This window comes from Notechis scutatus, chromosome 3, assembly GCF_049901735.1.
Source record: "Notechis scutatus isolate UNSWTSFEM ecotype Mainland chromosome 3, rNotScu1.2, whole genome shotgun sequence".
Lineage (NCBI taxonomy): Eukaryota > Metazoa > Chordata > Lepidosauria > Squamata > Elapidae > Notechis > Notechis scutatus.
Genome location: NC_142011.1, coordinates 114,758,141 through 114,781,786, shown reverse-complemented (window position 1 = coordinate 114,781,786; position 23,646 = coordinate 114,758,141). Strand labels below are relative to the sequence as shown.

The window sequence follows — 23,646 nt, the reverse complement described above, 5'->3', positions numbered from 1 at the left end:
AACAACAAAGACAAAGAAGAGGAGGTGGAGCAAACCTCAGAAGGAGCCATCTTTAACTACCATCAAGAACAAAGAAATCTGGAAAGAAAGAAGAAAAGAGTTGGAAATAAATATCGGAGATTTGGGAAATTGAATAAAGAGGGAAATATCCGGAAAATTAAAAAAGGGAAAAAGAGCAGAAATTTGAAGGGCAGAAGGGAGTTATAAATAGAGAGTGGGTTAAAAACTGGATTGAAAGAATAAAAGAGAAAATATTAGGAGAAGGAAGGGAAAAAAAACAGGATTTGAGAACTAAGAAATATGGGAATTTAAAAACAATAAGGAAAAATTGTTAATTAGACATAGAGATAATGGCTGAATGATACTTGGAGAGGGGATTCTGCAAGGTGCTGGGGAGTAACATAAATAAATTTGTAGTTGTGAAACGGGGACATATAGATTGACAAGATGGAAAATAGAATTGTTTTTTGTTAATGCTCTCCCTTTATGTATAGAGACAATTGTAATACATAATACAATATGTTAATTAAATATATTAAAATATACTGAGATAAATGGAATGATATAGGAGAAGAGCTGAAATGGAATTAACATCAGTGTTTAGGATTAAATGAGTAGATTTATATGTCTCTTTGTTCTTTTTGAAATTGTAGATAAACTTTATGAAATTAAAAGGGGGAAACCATGCAGAATCTGATTTATATATTTTATGTAGTCTTAAGGGGCATTATTAATTTTAATGTTTTAGGTAATAAAATGTTAAACATTCAAGGATTTAAAAGGGGAAATAATGAATATGTAACAGAGGTGGCGCACTTAAACTGATATTTTAGGGGGGAAACCAATTTATAGAAAGAGTGTTATTAATTAGAATTTAAGAGGATGGTACAAATGTGACAGTTAAAAGTACTAAAGTATAATAATTATGAAGTTAATATACGAGAATTAAATAATGAGATAAGCATTTGGAATAATATAACAAAATAGAAAATGTACAAAAGATAAGAAATTGAATATAAAAACCGAATATGTAACTATGGTCATATTTGTATGTATATGTGAAACCTGCAATCATGCTGTTCTCTAAAAAGAGATGTTAAAATGTGGAAAACTGAATCAAACTTGTTTTAAAAAAAATTAAAAATAAATAAATAAATAAAGAATTCCTTTTGAAATACCCAGTTTTCAAAAGTTCATTCTTATCATCTGAAGGAGGGAGAGTCTGGACCTTACACCTTTTCTTCTCAAGGGCTGCCTTGCAGGGCAAGGTGGGAAAAATTCAGCTCCATGTGGTTCCCACCTGGCAAGTGGCCTTTTCATTCTTGACTTTCTGGGGAAGCTAGCAGAGAAGATTGCAAATGGTGATCATATGATTTCATGGCTCTTGGCAACCAGATTTAAGTATGAACAGGTTGCCAAGCATTCTGATCATGATCATGTGAACTTGGGTGATGATGCAATATTTTGCAATGGGTGGAAGTGCTTTATGGGCTATAAAACACACCATCGTAATTCTGAACTGTCATTAAACAGTTTTAAGTCTATAAAAACTACCTGTGTAATGCATTCCAAAATCTTATTTCAAATTTATCTGGACCCTTAATTCATTTATAACTTTCTAAAATCAAAGTTAACTTTTTGTTGTTTATTTCTAATGTTTTAAATTCTGGTAGAAGTACTGGTGATATTTTTGCTTGCTCATTGAGTTCAGAGGGAATGTATTAACATTCTGGTAGAAGTACTGGTGATATTTTTGCTTGCTCATTGAGTTCAGAGGGAATGTATTAACTTTGGGCATAACTTCAGAAATTCTCTACACACCATCACTCCATCATCACTCCAGTTCTTCATCAATTCTGAGAGGATAGTGACAAAAACAAGAGGGTATTACAACTACAGAGAGGTGATGCATGATTGAGAAAACTCTTGAAATAGAAAATGAGTATTTTTGCCTGCTTTGCAATTTATCAGAAAGTGATCCTGGACAGATTTTTCTTTCTTCAGTAGGATTTTAAGGTGCTGGCAATTTAGATCAATGCTGCAGAATTGCAGCAGCTTCTAACAGAGTTGGAAGGGACCTTGTAGGTCATCTAATCCAACCCCCCGCCCAAGCACTGGTGATAAGTACAGATTTTTCATACATGAAACTTTAAGATTTACCAATGTTAGGAGATATGTTTTTTCCCACAGAAAAGTTTTTTTTTCTCTGACAGGTACCACCCACGTGTACTTTACATCGATATAGACATCCATCATGGAGATGGTGTGCAGGAAGCTTTTTACTTGACAGACCGTGTCATGACAGTATCTTTTCACAAATATGGGAATTACTTTTTCCCTGGTACAGGTACAAAATCTTTTATTGTTCTTTGTCATCTTTTAAGAATCAGAATTCTATTAGCCAGCTAATAAGTATGTGAAAGAATTTCAAATTCTGTGTCACATTTATGAAAAATGGATGTTTTCTAATATGTACCTCTATTTGAATTCTACACTGTCATTTAGGTGACATGTATGAAGTTGGGGCTGAGAGTGGCCGCTATTACTGTCTAAATGTACCTTTGCGGGATGGTATTGATGACCAAAGTGAGTCTTCCCCTGGACCTTGTTGTATTATTCATCTTCACTACATACTTCACCAGAGAAATTATAGCAGTGGTCTCTTTGTCTTTTTGTTTGGAAGGTTATAAGCACCTCTTCCAGCCAGTCATTAATCAAGTGGTGGAATTCTATCAGCCAACTTGCATAGTGCTGCAGGTGAGAATATTTGATGGCTGTTGCTTGTGGTCATATGAAAGGACTCATGGATTACAAGAGGGGATTACAATAATAATGAGTAGGTTTGCTGGAAAATTCAATTGTCATTATTCCTCATTTTTATCTCTCCTGCTTATCCCTTTAAGTGTGGTGCTGATTCCTTAGGCTGTGATCGCCTGGGTTGCTTTAATCTCAGTATAAGAGGACATGGGTAAGTCCATTTTATAACCCATCAAAAATTAAATGGGAAATTAGGTTAATAAGGATATGACTCTGCTTTTTCTCCCTTTTAATGTTGTCGAAATTCTGGTTTTTTAGGGATTAAGATCCCTCAAAATTCTCCTGTACCCCCTTTTTATTATAAAACACTTTTCCAAAACTGCTGCCAACCATCTTGCAGAAAAAAGATATGTATTTGTACTGCTATTTCTTTTTTTTTAAAACAAATTTTATTAGTTTTTAAAGACAAACAAAACATAAAACATAAGAACATAAAACCTCTTTTTCTGAAAGTTATTTGTAAATTTTAACAAAGCAAATAAAACATTATTTTATGCAGCATTGACACATTTCCTTATAAACACATACATATCCTTTCAAATTTCTCATTATTTCTCCCTTTACTTTTATTCAATTATATTTCTTTTCTATATTTATCTATTTTATATGTTTTTATTCATTATACTTATATTTTCATCTGACTTGTTTTATTCTCTTCTATCTTTTATTCTCAATTATCCTCTTCTAACATTCCTCCAAGGTTTTATTACATAAACACACAAAAATACAAAACATAGAAACATAAAACTAGAACATCTTTTCTGAAAGTTGCTTAGTCCCGGGTTACAACTCTTCGTACAGACACAAATTCATATTCATTTTATGTACCATTCCATATCTTATTACCATTTTCAATTTTCTATATAGCTTCTCATCTCTTTTAAACTTTCTTAGTTTTATTTTATCTCATCTCAATTCAAATCATAATATTTATTATTCTTTGTCTGTTCTGTTTCAGGCTATCCATTTATCTTTCTTCTTTAAACAAAACTTCTCCTGTACACTAATTGGAGTATGACGCCTTTATCTCTTTCCCCTACATTTATAATACAATATAATACATAGCTTACATTGGGATTCTGTTTGGTACATTCTAAAATTATACAATATTTTTTATTATCAATGCTAATACAAATCTAATCATTAATATTAGTATTCATTTATATCTTAAACACTTTACACGTTACTTTTCAGTTGAATATCATACCTTTATGGGAACACTTCTGTTTTCCATAATTATTTCCCCCCCACATCACCTATTTTAAGTCATTATTTCATTAAAATGTTCCCCCTTCTCCTACTTCAAATCTCTCATTTATTTCATTGCCTTCTTTTTCTTCACAAAAAATTTCACTAAAGTTACACAATCTAATCATTAATATTGATATTCATTTATATCTTAAACACTTTACACATTATTTTTCAATTAAATATCATACCTTTATAGGAACACTTATGCTTTCCATAGTTATCCCCCCCACATCACATATTTTAAATCATTATTTCGTTAAAATGTTCCCCCTTCTCCTACTTCAATTCTCTCATTTATTTCATTGCTTTCTTTTTCTTCACAAAAATTTCACTAAATTACACTAAATGTTTTATCACATTTTAAATTACATATTGTTTCTAATTTTCTGAGATTATTTCTAAATACAAATATATAAAATACAATCTTATGTACCTTTCCAGAATCCCTTTTTCAATAAAGTTTACCCATTATCTCTAAAAGAATTTTGTTTCTTTGCATCTTGCTCCCCACCATTGAAGCTTCTCATCCCTTCCTTTCTCCCTTGCTTATTCTTCTCCTTGCCTTTTTTGCCCCCTTGTCTCTCCACCTCCCTTTTCTTCTTCTGCTTTCCTCCTTTCTGTTGTTTTCTAACATAGTATCCACTTTTCACCTTATTTTTCTCTTTTTTGGTTGTTTTTCCAAGTCTTAAAGTCCCCTTTTCCTTTTCCTCTTTCTCCTTTCCTTCCCCAAATAGAGTCACTTGTTCATCAAAGATGGCTTCTTCTTTATCCCAGTCATCCTGTTGCACAGTCAGCTTTTCATAAGTACAAACCGCCATTTCTAAAAATTGAAAGAGAGTGCCAAGAGAATCCTTCCCTTCTTGTTCTTCTTTTTTGTATTTTTGGTATTCAAATTTCAATTCATCCACAAGTGATACCATTGTAGAGAGAAAAAGTTTTTCCAAACAACCACCCAAGTGCTTTTAATCAAAGATAGTTCTCAGAAGTTCCAAAGTCACCAAACAATCCAAATAGGCTGTTTCTTTTAATACTTTCTCCTTTCTTCACTTTCTCTTTCTGGGGTTACTGTTTAGTCACAAAATTCCATTTAAAATATATCTTTTAGAAGTCTTATTAATAACTCTTTAAAATTCTAGGCAATCTTCTCCTTATTTTCAAATTCTGCTCCAATTTTTTTTTCCTCTCCCTTCCCACTCACAGCAAAAAAGGTTTGGTTTTTTTTTTAAAAAAAGTTCAGAAATCCTTATCCCTTCAGCATTTAATTACCTCCAATGCGGGTTTTCCGATTTCTCTTATGATTCCATCCGCTGTCACGTTAGGAAGGAGAGTGAAAAGAAAGAAAAAAAAACTTTTCCTTTTAAAATTCCATTCGCCGCTTGTAAATCTCTCTGGAAACAAATTATCTTTTGCAAGTTTCAAGTTCCAGGGTACTTTCTCTCACTTTATCCCGGTCAGCAAAAGCCACTTTCACTTCTTCGCGACTCCTCCTGCATTTTCTTTTTCCGGCTGAGCTCTTCTATGTGGCGGCCATTGCTGACTGCCGCTCAGCTGCCTTTGGAAAAGGGGGTTTTGCCGGCTAGGGAAGAGAGGTGCGATGTCTCTCGACCCTGCCAGATCCCCCCTGTCTTCGCCACCTTCTATGGAGGTGGCTTAGCCCCGAAGCCGGGTGGCTCGGTGCACTTGGGCAGTGAGCGCAGGCAGAAACCGCGTACAGTCGTGGATTCCTGCCTGTCCCGAAGCGCTGCAAACCGGAAGTCCTGCTATTTCAATCATATTTAAATACATCTTCAATTGAGCTGCCTTGTAGCAATCAGGATTTGAAGGGGAAAAGGTGAGTTAGATCTTATTTGGGCATCTCTTAAATCTCCATTTGCATTTCTAAGCATAGGAAAAAGCACAGCTTCTTCAAACAATGGCAGCAAATACAATGGCGCACTTCTGGGCCATCTGCATAATCTTTTCCAGACATGATATTTTTCCGATTAAAATCGGAATTCCGATTTTTTGGGGAATCGCTCGGGTGGGGCGAGCGGTGCGAGCGGCAGGCGGTGCGAGCGGTGGGCGGGCGGTGCGAGTGGCGGGTGGGCGGGCGGTGCGGCGGCGGCGGGCGGTGCGAGCGCGGTGCGGCGAGCGGCGGGCGGGCAGTGTGAGCGGCGGGCGGCACGAGCGGTGGGCGGGCGGTGCGAGCGGCTGGCGGGTGGGTGATTTCTTGGCGCGCGGTGGGGGGTCTCTTTTGGCCGGCCCCGATTTTTTTTTCAGAGGGGAATATCATGCCTGCTTTTCCCCTTCAGTTCCCAATCATTGCACAGCTGTATTTGCACCTCAGCAGAAAAAATATAGACATTGTACTGTGCTTTTAGTTTTTCTGTTGCAGGCTAGATAGGAATTTGTATGGTGTGTTAAAAATGTTACACTAAATGTGGCGTGCTTGGTTTTTAACTGACCATGTTGTTTTCCTTACTAACAAATTAAGCAGAAAGTAATTTATTCACAAACTATGCATATTTTCAACTCTGTGTTGTCATATGCTGCCCAGGCTCTTCACAGTGATGTTGCTAGTGGCAGCACAATTGAAGTATATCTCTTCAATATACATATATTGACTGCCATTTTGCTTTCTTTTGCACACATGCACACCCCTTAGCAAACTGCTGTCTTTATAATTGCTTAAGAGCCGTTATTCATTTTCAGTGCTGAGCTTATTTTAAAAGGCAAAGTAACTATAGTCACAACACGTTATTGCAATTCCGGTCTATGTCAGCCTTTGAGAGTATGAAGAGATCATCTTTCTTGCACTGCATCTATTCTTCCAGTTTTAATATTAGCTGTCAAAAACACTATTGCAATCTTCTCATTGCACTAAAACTGGGCCTGTGGTGTCTTTCAAAGACCTCTGTAATTGATTTAAACTCCAGCAAGGGCTGACACTCTTCCGCTTTGGAGACAGAAAAGCAAGCATCAGAAAAAGGATGGCTCTCTCAACCACCTTCTATCTTTGAATCTAATTATTCTGCTCTCTGCCCTTTTCTTCTGCATAGACCCCAATGGATTTTCTCTAAATTAATAAGGTATTTTTCAAATGTTGAGGGAGGTTGGGTTTGGCAATCCCCTAATAGCTTAGCAATTTCCCAGCTTTCATAACAACTTTTGGAATAATTTTAACAGCATTCATTTGCAGTAAATGTCTAGATTTACACACGCACTCACACATACACAATTTTTATTTGTGTGTATATGCCAATATAAACATTCTAATTTTGGATTCCAGGGAGTGTGTGGAATATGTAAAAAGTTTCAACATTCCCCTTCTGGTATTAGGAGGCGGTGGTTATACAGTTCGCAACGTGGCCCGATGCTGGTGAGTATTGTAAGAGCATTGAGATAGGCTGGAGATAGTCATCTTTCATGGCTACAAGTTATTGTAAGTTGCCCAGTTACCCTATGGTAAGATGGGCAGCCAATAAATGTAATAAATTTGTAAGTAAGTAAATGGAATAGATATGTGTCCTTGATGGATATGGTCTGCCTTTCCTTTCAGGACTTATGAAACATCATTGCTTGTAGATGAAGCAATTAGTGAGGAGCTTCCATATAGTGGTAAGTCAGGTTATTCTGTGTTAAAATATAAACAATCATTTGTTTAACCTTTTCTTAGCTAGATATATAAAGAATACTATACTATAAATTTTATTATATTTTAGTATATAACACACAGTAACTTTTCTATATTTGTGCAGTAGTTTATACTTTATGCATACTATGCAGTTATAATAATGTCTCATTTATCATCAGTTCAAAGGTGAACAATTTCATAACACAATTGAGAAATGTAAAAAATTCTTCCTCCATACTATGTTTAGTGTAATTTCCCAGAAGCACTTTATTGGTTTATTATGTTTATGAAATATTGGTTCATTAAAGCAGAATGTTTGAATATTGTACTGAAATAGCATAGCCAGTGTTGCCTTTAAAATAAATTTAGGTACATCAGTAAATCTTTAACAAAACAGAAATTTTAACATTAATGCACTGCCTTTTGCTGACTGCTAAGCAAATACTGGACCTATATTAAAGGGGCTACTTTCATTTTTTAGACTTCTAAAAATAACTTACAGTCACATTATCTGAAAAATGGTCTCTTTACTCATGTATCAGCAATGATTTGTTAATGTTGAAGATCCTGGGTACCCAGTCGGGGAAAAACTGCATGTTAATATGCTAGATGAAGCCAGATATGCAGCTGACACTAAGAATAAAAAGCATCAGGGAAATTTTCTTTTCTTTTCTAACTGTAGCCAGTTGTGAGGAGATTTTAGCAGATAAAATCATAGGGTTGGAAGGGACCTTGGAGGTCTTCTAATTCAACCTTCTATCTAAGACAGAAGTCTTGTGTTTACACTTTATGATATGTCTCAGACAAAAGAGTGAAAAAGTTAAGATTGTATTACAGATAATCCTTGAGTTATGATAGTTCAATTAGCAACCGCTCAAAATTAGGAAAACCCCCCCCCCCCAAAAAAAAAAAGTATTTACAACCCAGTCGTGAAGTAATGCATGTTGCAGCACCACAGTGGTTGAATTTATATTTTACTGACAAAGAAATAAGGGGAGACTAGTATAGCTGTATTTCAAGCTACTTAGCTCTTGTCAGTAGCCATATCCTTTCTGGGTGTCATGCCCCTGGTGGAGACTGACTCTGAGGGAGAGGAGGAACAGCCAACAGGGAGTGGAAGTGTGGCTCCAGAGGTTGTGGAAGAGGCTGAGGAAGGGCAGAGGCCGGCTGAGCAGTCAGAGGAGGACCCAGGGCCATCCCCTATCCATCCTAGGGCACGCAGGGAGGAGAGGAACAGGGAAAAATGTGATCTACTCGGGAGAAGAGGGCCATGATCCTCTTCATGGGTTGCAGGTGCGAGATCTGCATAAGAGTTTGGACCTGCGTGCTAGCAAACGCTGGAGACAAGTGTGTTTTTTCCTGGATGAGGTTTACCTTGGTTGGCGTTCTTGCAACAGACTGTACCTGGTTATCTTCTTGAAGTTTGTAATTAATTATTCTGGTCTGTTGTGGAACTTTCTTCAGTGCGGTTTGTTTTTGGTTTTTGCTTCGTTATCTGCTATTTGAGTTTGAACTATATTTCTTTCATTTGGAATGTTATTTTGAAAATAGTTTAAACTCCAACTGTGAACAATTGAACAGTGAAGCCAAGCTGAAGGCATTAAAAGACCTTTATTTACGTTTTGGTTTTTGTTATATTTGTGGTACACGTCGGGTCATCACATTGAGATTTGAACCCAGGCTACTTGCATATTAGCTAGATGTATTAACTTCTAAACCATGGGCTCTCTTCACTTTGTTGGCTATTCCAGGGGAGAGATTAAGTATTTTTCCGCTGAGACCAGTCTATCAGAGCAACCCGGTCTACCCAAATATGGGACAGAGCATACTGCTTCTGCTTTCTACTTAATATATCTACCTAATATGCAAGTTGTCCAGGTTCGAATCCTAGAAAGGGTATGACTAGCTGACGAGAGCTAAATAGCTTGAAATAGATCTATACTAGTTTCTTTGTCACTAAAATATAAATTCAGTACAAAAATAGTTTGTTGCAAAAGCGACTGACTGCGAAGACTCCTGGATTGCAGTTGAAAAGCAAAAGTGGAAGCTGTATGCTCCGTCCCATATTTGGGTAGACCAGGTTGTCCTGATAAACCAGCCTCACTGGAAAAACACTTCAGCACAGTGGTCATTCACTCTTACCACCAACTGCAGAGATGCTACAACATGTGTCATGCCCTTGTTAAAGTCAGACTCTGAGGGAGAGGAGGAACAGCCAACAGGGAGTGGAGGTGTGGCTCCGGAGGTTGTGGAGGAGGTTGGGGAAGGGCAGAGGCCGGCTGGGCAGTCAGAGGAAGAACCAGGTCCATCCTCTCTTCATCTTAGGACATGCAGGGAGGGACGGAGAAGGCAACAACTTGGCTTATGAGAGAGGAAGCAGCCATGATCCTCCTCATTGGTTGCAGCTGGGGAGAATAGTATATAAGAGAGAGGGTTAAATCACAGCGTTGCCAGAAGCAAAGCGTGTTTTATCTTAGTCTGAAATTATCTTAGTTGGCATCCTTCCAACCCACTGTGTCTTGTTATCTCCTTGCAGTTGGTAATTACTTATTACTGTTGTGGAATTTCCTTCATTATAGTTTGTTTTAGTTTTTTATTTCACCTCTATCTGCTCATTAAGTTCGGACTGTATTGCTTTCTTTTGAAGACTATTTTTGAATACGTTTTATCTCCAGCTGAGAATTATTGAACAGTGGGGCCAAGTTGGAGGCATTAAAGGACAACCTGGGTCATCACAACATACCTCCTGCCTATTTCCCCCCCACTATCCTGCCCCACCGGGTCTCCATCTCTATTTACTTTTTGAAGGGCTCCAGAGTCTGGCCCATGACAAAGCCAAAGTCTTTTATTTATTCAGAAGCCAGTGAAGCTGTAAGTATGTGAGGTTCAAGGAAAACAACTTTGCCCCATCTGATTTCAACTCCTCTGCCATGAGGCCTGTAGGCTTGTTGGGACCCAGTCTGGCTGGTGCTGAGCAGCCTCCTGCTTTCTGTTGACTGGCTAGTTCGAATGAGCAGCTTCAAAGATTGTGGCAACAGCCAATCAAGGAGGAGTTTGCAGTTCAGCCAAATGAGACAAAGGAAGCAAACTCCTCCTTGATTGGCTATGCTGCTGCCTCAATCCCTGAAGCTGCCCTGAAGCAGGCGGCTGTGGCGGCCCCACCCAGGCCTTTTCTTCTCCCAGTGGCCTTCCGGTGACTTGACCACAGCCAGTTTTTTACTCAGAAAGTGGCAAAAATGTTTTCTTTAGATTTCATGTTCTTACGGCTTCACTATCATTCAAAGTAAATAATCCATGGGCATGGGAAATGGAGTGGGGAGGAGTAAGTGAAATCTGGGATGTTAGCAAAGCAGCCCCAGTCTATGAACACTCAGTGGGACAGGATCGGGGGGAAGCAATTGGGAGCATGAGGTATCACAGTGGATTGGGAGAGGCCTTCAGTGGCCTGCTGATGCACCAGGCCCAGCATGCCCTTCCCCATCCTGAGATACTTCATGTCCATTTATGAACCTATGCATTCAATTAGCAAATGCATTGCAGAAAGCAGGGAGGGATTGCATTCATTTAACGTGGTTCAATCGAACGAGTCCTTGGATTACAAATGTAATTGGGAGGCTTTATTACATTAGTAACTTGAGGATTAACTATATTTCCTCAACAACTGTTTGTTGTTCTGCTTTAATGTGTGCTACATATGGATTTCTCCTTTTAATATATAGAAGCATTTCTCTTTTTTTATCCATAAAGAATATTTTGAATACTTTGCTCCAGATTTTACTCTCCACCCTGATGTCAGCACTAGAATTGAAAATCAGAATTCAAGGCAGGTGAGTATCTCCTGTTAAATGGACAAAATGACCCTTTCCTTTATTTGTCTCCTTTCCAAAATATCTCCTTTAATTATTAGTTTCAAAAGATGCATTATTAGTGCTTCTGTTTACTAAAGCCTGTTCCTTATAGTACATTCATTTTGTTACTATGCTTAACTTCGATGGCCACAAAAATGATGACAGGAATTTGATAATGTTTGTTGAAGTAATTGGCTTGATAGAGTTTTCTGCATTTTGTGTTTTGTGTGAAGTACTTAGATCAAATACGGCAGACAATATTTGAGAATTTGAAGATGCTGAATCATGCACCTAGTGTCCAGATCCATGATGTCCCTTCTGATCTTCTGAGCTATGATCGCACAGATGAGCCTGATCCAGAAGAGAGAAGTTCAGAAGATAATTACAGCAGGCATGTTTTTACATTTGTCCCTCAAATAAAAACTGTATATTTTAACCTGATACTCAAGAGAAACTCCAGCAGTTACCTCCTAGAAATCAGTATGTATTGATTGGGACTCTTGGAATGATGTTTAATAGCCATAGTGCTCCTTTTCAGAGCCATGTGCTTGTTGCATTTTTTTAAATAAGCAGATTCCATATTTATCCTTAATTTTTGCTACATTATCTCCTTACCCTATGTAACTTTATTATATCTTGCAGGCCAGAAGCTTCCAATGAGTTCTACGATGGTGATCATGATAATGATAAAGAAAGTGATGTTGAAATATGAGGCCTGAATCCTATACATTTGCACTATGTGAAATTGTCTGGATGATAAGTCTCTAAGGAAGTAATAGGTTCTGTAGAAAGAATTGCTTGGACACAGAAGGCAATGGGGGTTTCTACTTGACCGGATCTTCAGCCATTATTGGTGGGAATAAACATTCCTCACTTCAGGTTCATTTAAGGTTCAGGTTGTTGCTAGGTGACCCTCCTCAATTCTCATTCTGCAACAACCATCACTTTTCACAAGGCTGCTGCTCTTCAAAAAAGGACAGGATTTCAATTGTATTTTGAACCATTTTTCTTATTTTTATTTTCCTGAAGGGCCTAATTAGAAATCTGCTGTAAAAAGCGCATCTACATGGACAAATTTTCAGCTTTCTATAGCAATGGGAATTATAAACAGAGATCAGATAATGTTGGTGGATATTTTATTTGACCATAGTAGAAGTGGAGAAGTCATGTATGTAGCACTCCAATCATGTGGATTCTTTTAAGTTACCTTTTGTTAGTCTTTCTACTTGGAGATGCTATGTGTTGCATGGCAATAGGCCCATTGAGGAATTAATTTGGCAGTTTTTTGTGACTTTTATAGCAGATGTCTATAGCTTATTGGATATATTTCTGTTTTTGCTTCAGTGAAGGATTGATTATTAAAGGGAAGAGTCCCAGACCAAAAATAACTTCAGTGAATCCATCTTTTGCTATCTGGTAAAAGCCCTATGTTTTGATTTTTGGTATTCATGCTTGAATTCTAAAAGAAAGAAATTATAAGGATATTTTTCACAGAAAAACGTATCCCTCTCCCTTTTTACCCTATTCAACGTTGTCCTGATATCTGTATTTCTTTGAATGAACTGAGAGATTTCCCAACCTTGATTCCTCATCGAATGTGGGCTTAAATCTTTTTAATTAAACTGCATGTGCTGAAGATAGTTGCCAACACTTTGAGTAGTTCTTTGCAGTTAAAACGACAGAGAGGCAATTGCCCTTCTTTTATATTTTACTGGTGGGTTTAAAATATTAAACACAATATTTCTTATCTTCCTTCTCTTTTGTTCATTCCCAGTTCATCCTGACATGGCTTAAAAGTTTGTATTTCGTAGGCTATAGAGATACATCATGAATCTAAAATTGCACTGATTGTAAAAGTTTGTTCACTGCCATGACTGCAAAGCCTGGCACTCAACTTGGGAAACTCCCTCAGAAAGCACTGCAACAGAAGGCTCCTTTTCCCAGTCTTTTCCCATAGTCTCATACGTGAGAGGATTGAGAGGTTCCACAGCAGACTGAAGCAAGGCTGCAGTCTTAAAAATGCACTTTCAAAAGCCTTAAATAGAAGCATAACTTCTGAGCTGTACACAACACTTGTGTTCTTTTTAAGGTGCCCCAGGTCAAAGTTTCCAGATATTAAAAAAAAACTGTTGGAAGTTACGATTCACCCCTCTCTTAGGAAAAGAAAAATAAATCTTAAAACATTAGAAGGGGAAGGAAAATTCCCCTAAAAGAAAGGAGGTGAAAACACAAGCAGGGTCAGCTTCATTAGCCCCCACCTTTGCATGGGACACACATTAGCTAAGATCCTTTCTCATAGAAATCAAATAGTTGGCAAGCTATAAAAAAACTTGTGAAAAGAAACAGCATAGCAGGAAACTCAGGATATTGCAACCAGGTGCAAACTGATAGCTACAAAGGATCAGGGAAAAACAGAGATTGGACTATAAAACAATTACTCTTACCAAGATCCCAGGAAGAGATCCCAATCTCGAGACAGGAACTCATCACACGAACACAAATCAAAAACTTCAAAGATTAGACTTCCGGTTTGCTGGGCTTCGGCGGCAGCAGGAATCCACAATCGTGTGCGGTTTCTGCTTGCGCTCACCGCTGGAGTGCCCCGAGCCCAGCCGGCTTCGGGACTAAAGTCACCCCGTAGAGGTGGCTGAAGACAGGGGAGACCCAGCAGGGTTTTGAGGGGAGTCCGCACCTCCCCTCCTCAGCTAGCTTAACTCCCTTTTCTGAAGGCGGCAGAGCGGCGGTCAGAAATGGCCGCCACAAAGAAGCACTCATCCGGAAAAGTATGTGCAGGAGGAAGCTAAGAAGTGAAAGTTATGGCTGACCGGGATAAGAAGCAATATTCAAGATATCCTGGAATTTAAATTTAAATCTCAAAAAAGATTCATTGTTCCCAAGGAAGATCCAGAAGCAGCGAATGAAAGTGAAAAGGGAAATTTTGTTTTTTCTCTCTCCTTCCTTACGGTGACAGCAGATGAATGAGAAATCGGAAAAACCCGCATTGGCATCAACAGATAATTAAACTGAAAATTAAAGCCAAGGGGGTAATAAAGATTTCTGAACATTGAAAAAAAAAATTTTTGGCTGCAAGTGGGAAGGGAGAGGAAAAGAATAAAGAGTATGATTTGACTGGAGGAGATTGCTTGGAATTTAAAAGAATCGAAAGTTAAATTGTAATAAGACTTCTAAAAGATACATTTTAATTGGAACTTTGTAACTGAATCGTAACCCCCAGGAAGAGAAAGTGAAAAAAGAGAAAAGTGTTAAATGGAACAGCTTGTGTGTATTTGGACTGCTTGGTGACTTTGGGACTTTTGGAAATTATATTTTAATGATTAAAAATACTTGGGTGGTTGTTTAAATTTTTTTTTTATAATGGCATGACTTGTGGATGAACTGAAAATTGAATTCAAAAAATATAAAGAAGAGGAACAAGAAGGGAAGGGCTCTTTTGGCTCTGTTTTCAACTTTTTAGAAATGGCGATTTCTACCTATGAGAAACTACAAGAACAAGAAGATTGGGACAAAGAAGAAGCCATCTTTAATGAACAAGTAACTTTATCTGGGGAAGAAAGGGGAAAGAGGAGAAAGAGAATGGAGAATTTAAGACCTAAAAAAACAACCAAAAAAGGGAAAAATAAGGTGAAAAGTGGATATAATGTCAGAAGGCAACAGAAAAGGAATACAGAAGAGGGAAATGGAGATGGAGAGACAAGGGGGTAAAAAGGGCATGAAGAAGCAAGGGAGGAAGGAAGAGAAGAGAAGAGAAGCTACAAAGGTTTGAAACAAGATGTAAAGAAACAGGATTTATTTAGAGATAATAGGTAAAAATAATAACTGAAAAAGAGATTCTGCAAAGGTACATATAGACTGTATTGTTGTATTTGTATTAGAAATAATGTTAGAAAATTGGAATAACATATGATTATAAAATGGGATAAAATATTCAATGTAATTTAGTGAATCTTTTTCTTTTTTGAACAAAATAAATGAAATGAAATATGAGAGAATTAAATTAAAAAGGAATGGGAACATTTTAATTACATGTTTTAAAATATAAGTGGAATGGGGGGGGAAGTAATTACGCAAAATTTATAAGGGTTCCCATAGAAGCATGAGACTTATTTGAAAATGAATGTGTAAAATGTTTAAGATTTAAATGAATATTAATTTTAACGATAGAGTTTAACTGGTATGGATTGTTGTTTTAATTATACTATATATTTATAATTTTTTCTTCTTTTAAAAATATAGTGTGTAGCTTTAGAATGTACTAAGCAGAATCCAAATGAAAGTTATGTATTATATTAAGTGTTAAACTTAGGGGAAAGATATAAAGGCGTCATACTCCAATCAGTGATTACAGGAGAAATTTTGTGTTAATGAGAAAAGATAATAGACAGTTGAAACAGGACAGACAAAGGATATAAGTATAATGATTTAAATTGAGATGAAATAAATAAAATAGAATTAAGAGAGTGAAAAGAGGGGAGAAGCTATATAGAAAATCTAGAATGGTAATAAGATATGGAATGGTGTATAAAAGTGAGCATGAATTTGAATTTATGTCTGTACGAAGAGATGTAACCCGGGATCAAGCTGCTTTCAAAAAAGATGTTTTATGTTTTGTGTTTGGTCTGTATGTTTGTTTTTTAAAAATTAATAAAACTTTTGGAGGAAAAAAAACTTCAAAGATTCTCACTTACAAATCAAAGAACCTGAAGTGTATAAGAAAGGGGTTTTCCTACTCACTTGTTAATCTCAGGAATGCTGTAGGGTTTATTCTTATTTGCCTTCCTATTAATAAACTGATTCTGGCTTCCAATGCAGCTGACCAAATGATTTTGCAGTAAAATTTCCCAGCTGGGAAATTTGAATCCACAAAGGAAAGAACTTTGCCTTTTTCCTTAAAGGGCAAGGCTTCCTTTTCCTTTCCTCAGAACATTATCTGATGTTCTTTTACGCATTTCTGTTACAGCTTTCTGATGGGTGTTTATCTTTCAGGATATGTTATCACAAAAAAACAAAAGGTAAAGCCAATAACAGAGCTCCAGATCAACTGCAGAGGCTTTTCCTGAAGATCTCTGACAGTGAAATGAGGCCGGGGGCGATGTGCATGTCAATACAGAGCCCGTTTCTTAGCTGCAGAAATTTGCTTAATGATTATGGGGGGAAAGTTGTAAATAAACTGTGACTATTAACAACTGCATTGCTTAGCAAGTTCCCATACCAATTTTAGTCATAAATCAAGGTATTACAACCAACCATAGATCTTGTCTACTAAAAGTCTGAGATTAAGTACAAGTTGCAGTGCTGCCTTTTCTCACCACCAGTTAGCATATCTGACATTGCAGTACCAGATTATCTGCTTATATATGCTCTGTAAATCTTTCTACCACCTATAGATATGGAAGGAAAGTTCATCTTGCTCATTATAAGTGAAAGACAGAATGCTATTGGATGTTCTTCTCTTTGATTTAGATTGCAATCCAAGCAAGTTTAAGCTACAGCTGCTAATTTGAATTTCCATAGCGACTGTGGATAGGTTAAATTGGTCCAATCAAACCAAATGTGGACCAGAATCTATCTGGAACCTATCTTGCAGAAGATATGTGTTGTGTGTGTCCATTTTTTGCCAAAAAAGCTAACTGTCCACATTTAGACAGTGGCCAATTAATTTTTTTAACTAATTATTCATATGGTCCCCACCTTGTCTGCCTTCAAGCAATCTTACAAAGTTCTGCCAAAATCCTTCCTCCAGGCCTTCTGGGTGATATAATTGGTGGTTACATTGTCCCTCAGATTATGGTTATTTTTATGTAATGTTGCATAATGTTTCTTGTAATTTGTGAAGCTGCTCAGAAAAGTTTTGGACTAGGGTGACCTAGAAATTCAAGAAAGAAAGAAACAAAGCCATAAAACTTCAATTTCTTATTATTAACATTTTGGGTATTCCAAGACAGTTAAAGCACTGTCCGGTCCCCTTGATCTCTATTGGGAACTTGCCATTCTGGAGGAAGGGGAGAGGATTCTTGGTACACTTGCATGGGATGTTCCTTTGTTCTTGTTCTCTGCTTTGATCTACCTTTGGGATGTTAGGAGTGGAGAAAGAATGTGTCTTGGGCCATCTGTTTTGTCTCACCACTGTAGGAGCAAGATCATTGTGCCTGGGAACTGTCTGTTATCACCTCAGCCCAAATCTTCTCACATCTTCGCACCTTGCGATTGGCTCAAAGATGAACTGGACATTGGAAGGGGCCTAAAAAGGAGCAGTTTGACCTAATGCTCCAGCATGCAAAATTCAGATTCTGCCTATACTCTTATCTGCTATCAATGTCTTCCAATAAAAGTTCCTTTTGAAATGCTGTTTGTTTCAAGAGTTCTGCTTTCTTGAGAAGGCTGGCAAGGCAGAACTTTACAAGTACATTTAATTAGAATTGATAAAATGTACCAATTCTTGTTAAACCTGCTTTAAATTCTCAGATGGAAGTATGTCAGATACAGCATTGTACTTCAAATACATTACAAGCAGGTGCAATGTAGAAAGAGCCAGGTAGTGATAAAGACTTGGAATTTTAGCCCTGTTTCAGGCCCAGAAACCAGCTGATGACTTTAAGCTAGACCCTGAGGAATGAGGCAAGAGCAACCACTTCCAAAAAGGTTGCCAATGCAATCACTAGCAGTCAAGGCTGACTTGAAGATAAGTACACATATATAAAATATGCTTAAAATGCAGCACTAAATTCTTTCTTGTTAAAATCATATCAATTAGCTTATTCTAATATCACAGAGAATACAATCACTTTTAATATGTTTGTAATTTCATTATTTTCTGTTCCACAATCAACATATGCAGTATTTTTTTAAAAAGGGAAAACAAACAAAATGTCAAGAAAATATTTATTGTTAGAGTTAAGAACATTTGAGGAGCTTTTTAGTACAAACCTCGTTTTAAGGCAAATGGTCAGGCCTATATATTAATGTGATTTCAGGAAAGGAACACACTGAACTAAGATTGTTTCAATTTTGTTATAATTTAAGAACAATTAAAAGTGCTTCATGCTTTGACATACCCTACCCTGAGTGTGATACAGTTCACAGATACAGTTTAAGCAAATTCTTTACAGCAATACTAGAACTACATATTATTTACAATATGAAGAGATGTAAATGGGGCCTTGTACACTAGAGAGGTATGTATAATAGTATGTTTATGTAAAAGCATGTGTTTCCTCCTTTGTATCTCATTTAATAGTTTCATATAATAGAGAAAAGACACTTTAATTCTTAATGTAACCAAGACATATTTGAGAATGATAGAAAAAAGACACCAAAACGGAATTGTTTTAAAATGGAGACAAAATAATGTTCAATTTCATTTATATATCATTCAAGCAGACTTTCTCTGATTTATCTTCTGATTGATGCTTTGGTAAAGAAGAATATTTCTACAAACTTGGTCTTAAATATCTGGAAATAGTAAATAATGCTGATCCAAATCTTCAAGAAAAAGCATGTCAAATATGAAGAATATTAGCATTCACATTTTCAGTTTCTGTGCAATTTGAACTGGTAGTCTCTGTATGATGGCTTCTAAGGATACTTGAGCATTCAGCATTTGGTTTTTCTAATCTGCTCCTTTTGCTTGTATCTGGGCAGTTCTGTACATATATTACACGATTATAAGCTTTAAGTCTTTTCCACAGCTGTACATAAACTTTGCATTGAACATACATGAAAAGAATTCCACCGGTGAAACCAATAGCTACTACTACCAGCTTAGTCCAAAATGGCCATTCTAAAATACCTAGGGTGTAGAAGATTCAAAATACTCAGAATTAGTATTTAAAGTTAAATAAAGCTGTAAGTCACTAGAATATTAAGCTACACGGCCTAAGAGCAGCAAAAGATTTATATTAAGATCTAAAAGCGTTAAAAAAGCATTTAACAGAAAAGTATTGGAAAATGCATGTATATAAAGAAAAAGTACTTCATTTGCAATTAATTGATTCAGCTGCCATTATTTGAAGAGAATGTTAACGCTCATGTTTTTAGCAACTATGTTTTCATGTTTATGATTTATTTTGACCAATCAAACCTAACTTAACTCTCTTTTTACCTGCTAGTTGTAAGATGGGAAGAGAGTTACAGCTAAATCATGGGTTTAGGTAGGTGAGCTAAAATTTATCCCTCCTAGCCCATTAGTTGATTTTTATTTCAAATCGTAAATCACTGAAGCGGTAGTTACACCAGTCGGATCCCACCCCTGCATACATGGTGTATTGTGAGTTAATTTTATGACTTTGCTTGCTAGCAAATTTTATGAGTTTGCTTGCAAGCAAATTTTATGTGACAGACTCAGGTAGCCGATGGCAGATAGATAGATCTCTGAATGATTCTGTGAGCAACTCAATGCCTGCCTGCTTTGTCTGATTTTGGGTAAAAGTTGCTCTTTTTTTATTTTAAAAAAATCAATATTTACATATATGGTGTGTTGTGAGTTAATTTTGTGAGTTTGCTTGCAAGCAAATTTTATGTGACAGACTGAGCTAGCCAATGGCAGATAGATAGATCTCTGAATGAATCTGTGATTCTGTGAGCAACTCAATCTGCCTGCTTTGCCTGATTTTGGGTAAAAGTTGCTCTTTTTTAATAAAAAAATTCAATATTTACATATTTATATTTACATACAAGCCATGCCCATCCAGTCACATGACCACCAAGCCACACCCACAAATTAGGCCAAGCCCACAGAACCGGTTAGTGGTCCCTGGGATCTGAAATTATGAGTTTGGTGGTCCCTGAGGTCCAAAAGGTTGGCGACCCCTGGTATAGGGCATAGGTGTAAAATTCGATCGCATGACATATTGCGACATTTTTTGCCTTTTCGGAGCCGAGGTGGGCATGGCCTGCACATGATACATCCAGCCCATGGGCTGCCAGACATTATAGAATACTACAGCAGTGGTGGGATTCAAAAATTTTTGCTACCAGTTCTGTGGGCGTGGCTTGGTGGGATGGCAGGGGAAGGATACTGCAAAATCCCATTCCCTCCCTACCCCACTAATCTGCTTTCCAGCTCCGTTCTCCTGTGCAGGGCAACAAAAGAAGACCCAACTTGGGAGGCAGAGAATAGATGGGGGTGGGGCCAGTCAGAGGTGGTATTTGCCAGTTCTCTGAACGACTCAAAATTTCCACTACTGGTTCTCCAGAACTGGTCAGAATCTGCTGAATACCACCTCTGTACTATAGGGTAATATAATTGATACTATAGGGTCTTCTACTGAAGCAGAGGTTTGGACTAGAAGACCCCCAAGGTCCCTTCCAGCTCTATTCTAATTGATTGATAAAGTGAGAATTTGATATCTATGAGAAGGCAACCCCATTTTGTCTCTCCAGTGACTGGATGGCTGAATGTTTAATCATCCTTCCTAACAAATATAAACAAAACCTATCTTACATGAAGTTGGCAAGCCTCTTTTAAGGCTGTTTGCTGATGGCTTTTGCCACATTTTATATTACCAGATTTCATTGTCTAACTATGCATAGTACATGAAGAAGTACTTGAGCTCCTCCTGCCAAACTTAGCAGAGGAACCTCTCCTGGGAAGCAGAAAGAAAAAGAGATGTTTTACCAAATTGGGGGGGAGAATCCACCCTTTGTCTTTAAAATTTTGCAGCTTCCCTGCTTCCTGTTTGCCAGCACATCTTCAAGTGATTTTTGGTGGGGTGCTGAGTTGGCTCCACATCCAGTTGCCTGAGGCAACTTGTTCTGAGTCCACTCAGCCACACCCACCCAGCCATGCCCACTTGGTGCATCGAACCCAGCCACATCCACGTGAATATACCGTATCAAACCATACTACAGCCTTCTTTAATCTAGCAAACTTCAGATTTAGAGGACTCTCCAAATGCATAACTTTGTTTTATGTGACAAAATGGCTTGTAACTATTTTTTATCAATAAAACTGAAAGTATTGGTGAACATTTCTCTTATGAACTGCTGTTCCTTAATCTGTCTTAATCTGCTCCAAAGATGAGTAATTTCAGTCCAAATTGCCATGGCAAAGGGGGAGAAGAGCAAGTCACCCTGTAGTTTGATAATTAACACTGAAAGTAACACTACATAATTTCAAAACGAAAAAAACTAAGTGGCAAAATAAAAACAGTAAGAGCAAGAAAAAGCAGGGATACATCATTTTCATTAAAGGAATACAATGTAAAAATAAAGCAATTTTGATATAAGAAAGCATAATATATAAACATGTTTCCCTGGTTATGGGCAATTTGTCATGGCTCGAACACCCCACTTTCGTTAGAAATAAAATAAAATAACATACCCGTGGATTCCCCATGTTTAATTTCTTCAGCAGTCCGGTCTATGAGGACATAGAGTGACCACACCACACAAGTAATAGCAATGATATGGAAAGTTACAGAGCACATGATCTTTCTTTGCTCACTGCCTGTCATCTGCAGTTTCTCCCACTAAGAAGAAATCCAGAAAATAGAAATGTTCAGTTCGGTTCTCAAAAACAAGTGATACTTGCTGTTTAGTCAGAAACCTTTGTTTTATTGATTTGACCCTGATGGCAGACAATCAAGCACACACAGCTTACATATGTGTCAGTATCAGTGGTAGGATTCAAATTTTTTTACTACCGGTTCTGTGGGCGTGGCTTGGTGGGCATGGCAGGGGAAGGATACTGTAAAATTTCCAGTCAGAGGTGGTTTTTGCCAGTTCTCCGAACAACTCAAAATTTCCGCTACCGGTTCTCCAGAATTGGTCAGAACCTGCTGAATACCACCTCTGGTCAGTATATGAGAAATTATGAGCTGGGATAGACATAACAAGAAGTCAGACAATGGGAACTGTTTGGTGATTAAGAAACAGCACCTGTTGTGAGCCGGCTTGGAGACTGGGCATGGCTTAGGGTTACTGGTCTGTATACAAGAGTTAGTTTGTTCTTAGATTTTTGCTTCTTCTGTATTTATATTGCTCCTAAGTATTACATTGCTTCTGTGTTTGTATTGCTTCTGTGATTATGACTTCTGGATTCTGCATGGGTATTATATACATGCATCATACTTTTTTATTATTGTTTCTTCTATAAATGAATAATATAAGTTTCTTCTATAAATGAATCCTGCTGAATTATTTACATGCGCTGGTTGGATTGCTGCAAACTCTTACAGGTTATGTGCCGAGAGCACACAAAGCACACAGTAAGACGGAACTGTAATTAAGTTGAAGGACGCCCTGTGTTAAAAGGAAAAGAGAACAAGGCTGACTGAGAAAGCTTTCAGGATGGCTGTTGAATTCAAGGAGAGCTCTCTGCCTCGATTGGGACAGAAGAGTTATATTGTTTGGGCTGCAAAATTGGAATGCTTCCTGAAGGCTAAGGAGCTCTGGGATAATGTTATTAATCCACTCCAGGCACCATTAGCAGCAGCAGATCAAAGGCAGCATGATAAGGCACTGGCCTACATCATCTTAAGTTTAGAAAATGAATAATTCTTGACTGTAGTTGATTTAAAGACTGCAAATGAGGTTTGGCTGAAATTGAGGAGTGTGCATGTGAGTGCATCAGAATGCAATATTGTGCAATTATCAAGACAATTATACAGAGCCCTGCTGCAGCCACAAGCGAGCGTGGAGCAGCATTTGCTGCACATATAGAATCTATTTATTGAGTTGGAACAGCGTGGAATGCAGATTCCTGAATCTCAGAAGGTGCTGTTGGAGTTAAAGAGTCTTGATGAAACATAGGACATTGTTCCAGCTGTTTTGGAGTGCAAACCAGAACAGGACTTACAAATGGAAGCCCTTAAGACCTGTTTGCTTTCTGAGGAAAACAAGCACCATTTTACAAAAAGCCATGAGGATAAATTCCTGAGGTGGGGACCCAAGGAGCAGAGAGAAAAAAGCAAAATATGTCTGCACATTCCAAAGCAACAGAAACGATGTCTGCAGAGATTGTATTACAGCGCAGCAAAGTTTTTCTAAAAAGCAAGAAAAAGGACAGCAACACCGAAGGTGTTTCATATGTGGTGATAAGAATCATTTGAAGAAAGACTGTTTACAAGGAAGAAAGACAACAGATGGACAAGCTGCTGT

General features: G+C 37.5%; 2 protein-coding genes across 13 annotated transcripts in view; one reads left to right on the top strand and one right to left on the bottom strand.

Annotated features, from left to right (window-relative positions):
- HDAC3 (histone deacetylase 3) overlaps positions 1–13,276 on the top strand; it is an 83,283-nt gene extending 70,007 nt beyond the window's left edge. For 2 of the 8 annotated variants that reach the window (XM_087960986.1, XM_087960989.1), the window contains exons 7-15: positions 2,214–2,347; positions 2,506–2,586; positions 2,684–2,757; positions 2,904–2,968; positions 7,337–7,426; positions 7,607–7,665; positions 11,453–11,508; positions 11,763–11,920; positions 12,172–13,276. In XM_087960986.1, the coding sequence (XP_087817112.1) occupies positions 2,214–2,347; positions 2,506–2,586; positions 2,684–2,757; positions 2,904–2,968; positions 7,337–7,426; positions 7,607–7,665; positions 11,453–11,508; positions 11,763–11,920; positions 12,172–12,241 (787 nt within the window). In that variant the 3' untranslated portion in view covers positions 12,242–13,276. Of the gene's footprint in view, positions 1–2,213; positions 2,348–2,505; positions 2,587–2,683; positions 2,758–2,903; positions 2,969–7,336; positions 7,427–7,606; positions 7,666–11,428; positions 11,509–11,762; positions 11,921–12,171 lie in introns of all 8 variants that reach the window. The other 6 variants (XM_026683197.2, XM_087960987.1, XM_087960990.1 and 3 more) reach the window with 3 other exon arrangements.
- Positions 9,162–23,646, bottom strand: part of LOC113422334 (uncharacterized) — a 34,162-nt gene continuing 19,677 nt past the window's right edge. For 3 of the 5 annotated variants that reach the window (XM_026683191.2, XM_087960982.1, XM_026683192.2), the window contains 2 exons: positions 21,869–22,016; positions 18,416–19,336 (listed from right to left, as the gene is read on the bottom strand). In XM_026683191.2, coding sequence (XP_026538976.1) covers positions 19,047–19,336; positions 21,869–22,016 — 438 coding nt within the window. In that variant the 3' untranslated portion in view covers positions 18,416–19,046. Of the gene's footprint in view, positions 11,881–18,415; positions 19,337–21,868; positions 22,017–23,646 lie in introns of those variants that run through there. The other 2 variants (XM_087960983.1, XM_087960984.1) reach the window with 1 other exon arrangement.